Source organism: Atta colombica, unplaced genomic scaffold (genome assembly GCF_001594045.1).
Source record: "Atta colombica isolate Treedump-2 unplaced genomic scaffold, Acol1.0 scaffold189, whole genome shotgun sequence".
NCBI lineage: Eukaryota > Metazoa > Arthropoda > Insecta > Hymenoptera > Formicidae > Atta > Atta colombica.
Genome location: NW_017259281.1, coordinates 111,312 through 119,107, shown reverse-complemented (window position 1 = coordinate 119,107; position 7,796 = coordinate 111,312). Strand labels below are relative to the sequence as shown.

The 7,796-nt window shown below is 26.8% G+C and overlaps 1 protein-coding gene across 1 annotated transcript in view; it reads left to right on the top strand.

The window, feature by feature from the left end:
* Positions 1-7,796, top strand: part of LOC108686744 (protein takeout-like) — a 12,017-nt gene that overhangs the window by 3,011 nt on the left and 1,210 nt on the right. The window contains exon 3 of the mRNA XM_018192194.1: positions 7,404-7,551. Coding sequence (XP_018047683.1) covers positions 7,404-7,551 — 148 coding nt within the window. The remainder of the gene's footprint in view (positions 1-7,403; positions 7,552-7,796) is intronic.

Genomic DNA, 7,796 nt, shown 5'->3' with positions numbered 1-7,796 from the left:
TATATATGCATATATAATTAATAATTTATACATTAATCAGAATTTTTTAAAAATAAATAATTATTTAACACATGAGAACACTAAGTTAATTAATTAATATTGTAAAATTATAATTATTCACTATTAGGTTTTCTTATTTTTTCTAAATATTGTAAAATTTTAGCATAAATTATTAACAAATAATATGTTTCACTTTGTGAAACATATTATTTGTTAATAATTTGATTCATAACCAGAAAAATTATACAAAATTATATATAATTGTAAAATTATTTGTTTATATGAATCTATTTTATCTTGTCCTACATTTAGACGTATATAATAAAAATTTGTGTTAATATAGAATAATACTTTAAATTATTGAATACGTTAAATCATTAATATAACGGCTGCAATGAAAACAAAGGTTTAAGATATAACGATAAATAATATATAACGTAGAATTAGTATTTATTATTAGTATTTATTATTTTTGTTGTTTTTGAAATCTATAAATTACAAAATTATTGAGAATAGAATTTGAAGAATTTAAAACTATGAATTCAAAGATTTTTATCTTTGTAAAAAACAGATGTCGCAATACATTTACTGTTTTGTGATGAACTATTTTAAGACTAGAATATGTAAGCAAGGACACACTTCTCAGACAGCCATCTACGTTCTGACAATGTTAGAACAATATCGTAAACGTATGTTGAAAAAATCGTTAAGATATTCGAGACGCGTCTGTGATGTATAGAGAATTTCTTTAAAATCTACTATGTCCGCGGTTTCTCATCCCCTAGACTTTCACAGGGAGTTTCTAGTGATACCGAGATGTATGAGTATGTCTCCACTATATATTCAGTACATCTCTATAGCATCTGCATTATCATAGTGATGCCTCTAGTATGCATGCACATACACACATATATATGTGTATATAAAATCTTACGCTTGCATGCTGAACGAATTAAGTATTTGCACAGGCAAGAATTAAAATTCTTTGAAAATACTTCCAATTTTATAGTAGTAACTGTATTATGCAATACTTAATTTGTTCAGCATGCAATTTTTAATTGATATCATTCTTTCAAAAAAATTTCTTCGCCTGATCTAGGTTAAAAAATCCAATATATAATTTTGTTGTTTTTTATTTAGCATTGTATTATAAAATTTATTTTATTGAATTGTAAGTATAATTTTGTTTTGTATTTCTTTTTTTATATATTGTTATCGTCACAGTGCTATATAATATATTACTATATATGATAATACACAAAGTTATTTTGCCTTACGATTCCACAATTATAAATAATTTGACAAACAGCAAATTTAACCAATGGCTCAGCTTGATTAGTCTAACTAAAAAAAAAATTAATTATTAAAAGATGAATAATAAAGATAAAATGATACATCATGCGCATTATGCATGCAACACACATCCTAACAAGTTGTAATGTACAAGGAGACCAAACTGTGTATTTATGCGTGTCGGCGAGTTAAAAATATTAATATTGTAAAATGCAATAGCAATTAAACTAACTTAATGTTTTTATTCTTATAGTAATATTCATCTTTCGAATAATAAAAATATTAGGTGCGACTTCATGTAATCTCTTCATGTATCTCTGAATGTAACTTCTAATTTTTAAATTAATTAATTTTACACTGAATTTACACCAATAGACGGAAAAATATCATTATAAATAAATACAAAATTAATTTTGCATACTTTATTTTATATTTTTTCCAAATAAGTAAGAAAAAATAGAGAATTATCTTGAATTTATTATGTTTGTGTTTATGCCTCGTGGCTCAAGCCCTGCGCACAATGGAGGAAATATTAGGAATAGGAATAGAAATAAATATTAAGATTTCAACCTATTAGAAACCATATATTCCGGTGTAACTGATATAATATCTGATAGGTTGAAATTGTAATATTTATTCCTGTTCCTAATATTTGATATATTGTGCACAGGCCCTCACACGCTTGCACACGCCTGTGGTAAAACGGCAAAGAAGAATCATTCACTGATGGTGCTATGACTACCGTGTATTCCGGCACTTACGAATTTTAGCGCCACAAATGTGAATGTAAAATATAATTTCAAAAAATAATTTCTATAATAATAAACTATAGAAAAGACAATCAAGAAAAAAATGGAAGATCTTTTCTGGATTATAAATACAATGTTTATAGAAAATGAAGCAGGCAGCGTTGATTCTACATTTTATGTTGTGAGTTTGTTCTGAAAATATATGACAGACGTACACGAGATATATCGCAAGAATAATTTAGAGACGTCTTGGGTATAGTCGATATAACAACGGTATATTTAGTATCAAAATTGAAATTTAATTATTATATTCAATACATCTTGACAATACACAAAAAATGATATTTTACTGAGACGTCACATTAATGTTTCTAATTTATTCGGTATGACCACAGTATAAATATTGAATTAGCATGATATCATGTCTGGATTAGGTTGATCTATGCAAATCAATAGAAAGCAAGTGAAAATGAATCATATTGAGAATTGTTTATATAAAAATTATAATAAATATATAAATAATATTAAAAAAATTTTATTATTATAATTGTTATATAAACAATCCCTTAATAAGTGATCTTTTTTCATTTTGTTGCTTTCTATTGATTTGCATTGATTACATTAAAGCTTACATATTCCAGTCTTGATGTATGTATATACAATATAAAAAAAGATTTAATATTTTCGTTTAAATCTTTATCGTTTTATTGAAAATTAGTCTTATTATTAGTCCTATATATGTTGTATTAAAGAATCCAAAGTTGTAATAATATTATTACATTATATATGCTTACATTGCTTACGTTTACACGTTACTGATTATTAATCGGATTTATTCTGTAGTTACAACAAGTAATTATTACTGACAAAATGTATAAATAAATGCAAGTTAAATTCTAATTTATAACACCAATTGACAGTTGTATAAAACCGAACGCGTCTATATACGATATTTCACCGATTTTACGTCAGTATTTGCAATTTTATCATCAGAACTACAGATGTTAGTTTAAATCTAGGTTTTTAAATTAAAATTATTTTACTCGGAGGCAAATCAAAATCGTGTTTTAATTGTTTTTGTTGAATTTATATGATCTCATAATCAGTAAAAAATGACGATGGAATCAATATCGATTCGACGCTGAAATTATGAAATTGACTTCAATTCGACATCTATTCCATTGTCATATCTCACGATTCTAAAAAATTTTGATTGAATAGATCTCCAATAGAACGATTTATTCAGCTTCGATTTTTTAGTAGATCGATTTCAATCAGTCCGATTCAAAATTGATTCAGAGATCGATTCAATTAATGGAGATCGCACATCTTTAATGTGAAAACATAAAAAAATAATTAAAAGAATAATAATTTTCGCATTGTTTGTTTTAGAAAAAAACAAGTTTAGAAAAATGTAAAAAAATTGCTTATACATACAATTATACAATTATAATAATTTTTTATATAATTGTACATATTTATGAATATTTATTTATTTTACATGTTTATGTACAATATGTTTATACATACTTGTACATATTCGCATGAAAAATTTTTTACTGGGATGGACATCTGATGATTGTCCATGAGTGCATTCGTTTCAAACATGATGCATCATTTATCCTCGTTGTTCACTGAATATTAACAAGGTTAAATAATACATCATGCACATCATGTGTGAAATAGAATATACTCCATTTTATGTTCATGGACGTGTGAATGTGATTTTGAAATTAAAATGGACGTTCTTGGGATGTCCAGTAACTATCTGGGTATTTTCATGCTACGAATTGAAGAAGAGAAAAAGCAGTTGCCATGCCACATTCAAAACATCAAATGCCGAAACTTTTTTAAATTATATCTTACTGAGATTGTAAAATTTATAAATAAAAAATATTTTTAATATATCTGTAATATATTTTCTTCGCATTTTGTATATCATATAATGATTATTCTCTTAATAATTTTAAAATTTGTAAAGATTTTTTTTATGTATTTTTTCAATGTTTTTGATAAAAGAGTGATCAATATATTTTTTTATTAATTTATCATTAATTATTATAGCTCTAATAGCATAAATAATATTCTGACAAATCCTAAATAATGAGTCATATAAGCGATTTATTCAATCACTTTTTTCTACTAATGTATTATAATAGCTCTCAAATTCTCATTAAAGCGATCAAGTATTTTCCTGGTGATGATTTCATTAAAGATATAACATTATAAATGTCCGTTTCTTTCAAAGAACTATAATGTTTATTCTTTTTCTTATTTAATAAAAATATATACATTCTAACAAGATATTTTAAAATACATCACTTTTTCCTATTCACTAGAAAAAGCAAACAGTTGTAAACAGTTATCATGAAAGATGTTTACGAATTATAGTTAATAAAGAGTTACAGCTTGAGTTATAGCTTGAGACAAAAATATTTTAATAAATTATTAATTACTTCGTGATTATAATAGTCAATTATTTCTCATTTCGAAAAATTATGACAACAAATGGTTGATGACAAACAAATAATTGAAACTCAATTGTTGTTTACTATAAAACAATTTCCAAGAGTGCATACACTCATCAGAGTTTCTAAAAGTCACAATTTGCATCATCAAATAATTTAACTTTAATTTACATTCAGTGACATGATTATTATGCTTATACTACATACACGTTACATCTAATAAATTTCTATGATAATACACGTAATTGCAACATACATTGAAATGGTATAAATTATGCAAATTAACGCTTATAAAAATATATTTGCAAGTTATTATTCCATTTGTACAGAATACGAATAATTAATTTTAATTATCTTCTAAACAATATTAAAACAATATTAAAGCGAACTAAAAACTGAGTCGAAAAGTTATTTCATTTTGTAATTTCGCAATAGTTAACAAGATATTATTGAGAGTACAAATTAGTTCGGTCCGTTTCCGTTTCTAAAGATAACTGTTGTGAATGGTTCATAGTGACAGCTGATTTTGACGGTTTCAGAGAGGTTAAACATCTGCTAATAATATTCAGTTTATATCGCTTTGTTTCATATAAAAACCTTGATTTTTACTGTGTTTGAAATGTCGAATTTTGTGTTAACCAAGCAGCATTTGCGGGAAATTTTGATTTTCTACTTTAATTGGAAGAAAAGTGCGGCTGAAACCCATCGAATGCTTGTCGAAGTTTATGGTAACACTGCTCCAATTGATAATCATGTAGGGAATGATTTCGACGTTTCAAGGATAGAGATTTCAGCGTTGAAGACAAGCCTCGCTCTGACAGCCAAAAAAAGTTCGAAGACAAAGAATTAGAGGCATTATTATTTGAAGAAGATCAGAGTTAAACACAAGAGGAGCTTGCAGAATCATTGGGGATAACTCAACAAGTTGTTTCTGTACGATTGAGAGCCATGGGAATGATTCAAAAACAAGGAAATTGGGTGTCTTATGAACTGAAACCGAGAAACGTTGAAAGGCGATTTTTCACTTGCGAATAGCTGATTCAAAGACAATAGGAAAAGGTTTTTTGCAACGGATTGTGACTGGAGATGAGAAGTGGATATTCTACGACAATCCCAAGAAGAAAAAATACTATGCTAAGCCCGGTCAATTGTTGCCATCGACCTCAACATCAACACCACAGCCGAACATTCATGGTTCGAAGATTATGCTCTGTATTTGGTGGGACCAAAAGGATCTGTTTACTATGAGCTGCTGAAACCTGGCGATTCCATGGGCGATCGGTATCGGCTACAATTGATTTGTTTGAGCCATGCATTGCAAAAAAAGCGGCCGGAATATGAGCAAAGACATGATAAAGTTATTCTTCTTCATGACAACGCTCGGCCTCATGTCGCTAAAGTCGTAAAAAAATATTTGGAAACATTCAAATCGAATATTTTTACCGCACCCGCCGTATTCTCCGGACATTGCTCCTTCTGATTACTGGCTGTTCCGAAGGATGCAGCAAGTCACCGGTTCACTTCTTTCGCAGAAATCGAAAATTGGCTCCAAAATTGGATTGCCTCCAAAGACGAGTCATTTTTTGGAGATGGAATTCGAAAATTGCCTGAGAGATGGGAAAAAGTAGTAGGCAGCGATGGACAATACTTTAATTGATCTGTTCATTCATTTTGTTTTGAAATAAATGCACAAAAAAACGGATCGAATACTACTAATTTATACTCCCAATAATTACTAAAAATTGACGAATATTGGTCTTCAATAATTTTTTACTCAAATACTATCAACTTTATAGAAACACTACAAGAAAAGAAAAATTTATTTTCTTCTCATAGAACTCTAAGAACTATTTTAGGATTTTTTCAATCAACTTTTTAATACTGCATTTTATTTTTACTAATATGAGAAAATACGGTATTAAAAAATTCTGAAAAAAATTCTCAGAACTTTTTATGAAAGAAATATAAACAATTTTTGTCTTTTGCTGTTTTTCTGTAAAGTTAATTTCTATTAAAGTTTTTCTGTAAAGTTGATAGTATTTGAATAAAAAATTATTTAAAACTAATATTCAGCGATTTTTAGTAATTAATATCTCATCAACTATTACAAGTACAAAAAATTGCAAAATGATAAAGAATTTTTTAAAGGACTCAGTTTAGTCCGCTCTATCAACATACAAAATATTTGGTGGTCATTATGGAACACCCTGTGTATGGAAATATACTCTGTGAAAAAACCGCTACAGTATATTTTTTATCAGATTGATCAGATGTAACAACTTTTGTATCTCTTAATTTAAATTTTCTGTAAAAAGATAATTATACAAAAAATGATTACATTAATTTTTCTGAATGCATTTCCGATAATGTAAATTATGTACTTTGTTGCAGAAATATTAAATATTTATATTTATTTATGCATAGAATTAACTTTACATTGACTCGCTCTCTCTCTTTTATAAAATTTGACATTTTTATATTATTACATTATATCAATTTTTAGTAATTATTTTTGTAAAGAATTCTTAGATATTTTTGTAAAAAGAATATTGGTATACTTGGTGCATTTTTTTCTTTTCCTTTTTAACGTGTTTTTAAATAGATTTACACTATTTATATTTTACACTAAAAGTTACACTAAAATATAATATACATATAATGCAATTAATAAAGCTATAATTATGTTTAGATATTAAATTATGATAAGTTGTCTTTTTATTAGTTGCATTTTTTAATTCTGCAAATTATATCTTGAACGATGAATAGTATGAAGTAATTATGCATGTTATAGAAGAATGGAATCAAAATGCATTAGAATAAGACGTACATTGTACATTGACTTTATACATTCAGTAACGTCTGTTACGTTCATGTCTGTTACGTTCATGTTTAGGTCTGAAGAGCTTTAAAATTCTGCCTATTGAACCTCTAGCAATTGACAGCATAAAAATTGATTCGGAGGGCTCAGTTTCGCTCAAACAAGAATATCGAAATGTCAAGATACATGGACTCACGAAGAATATGGAAGTGTACAATTATCAGTACGTAACTTTCTTTCGAGCATTTCAATGTAAAATCAATTAATGCATATAATAGAAAATACATTTAATTAAATAGATATTATATAAAAAAGTAGAAATTTCCAATGAGAGAATTTTAAATAAAAAAATCTTATATTCTAATCATTGGAAACTTCTTTTTTCATATATCTATTTAATTAAATGTATTTTTCATAAAAATAAAAAACAATAAATTTGAACTGATTTATTCAAAAATTCTTAATCAC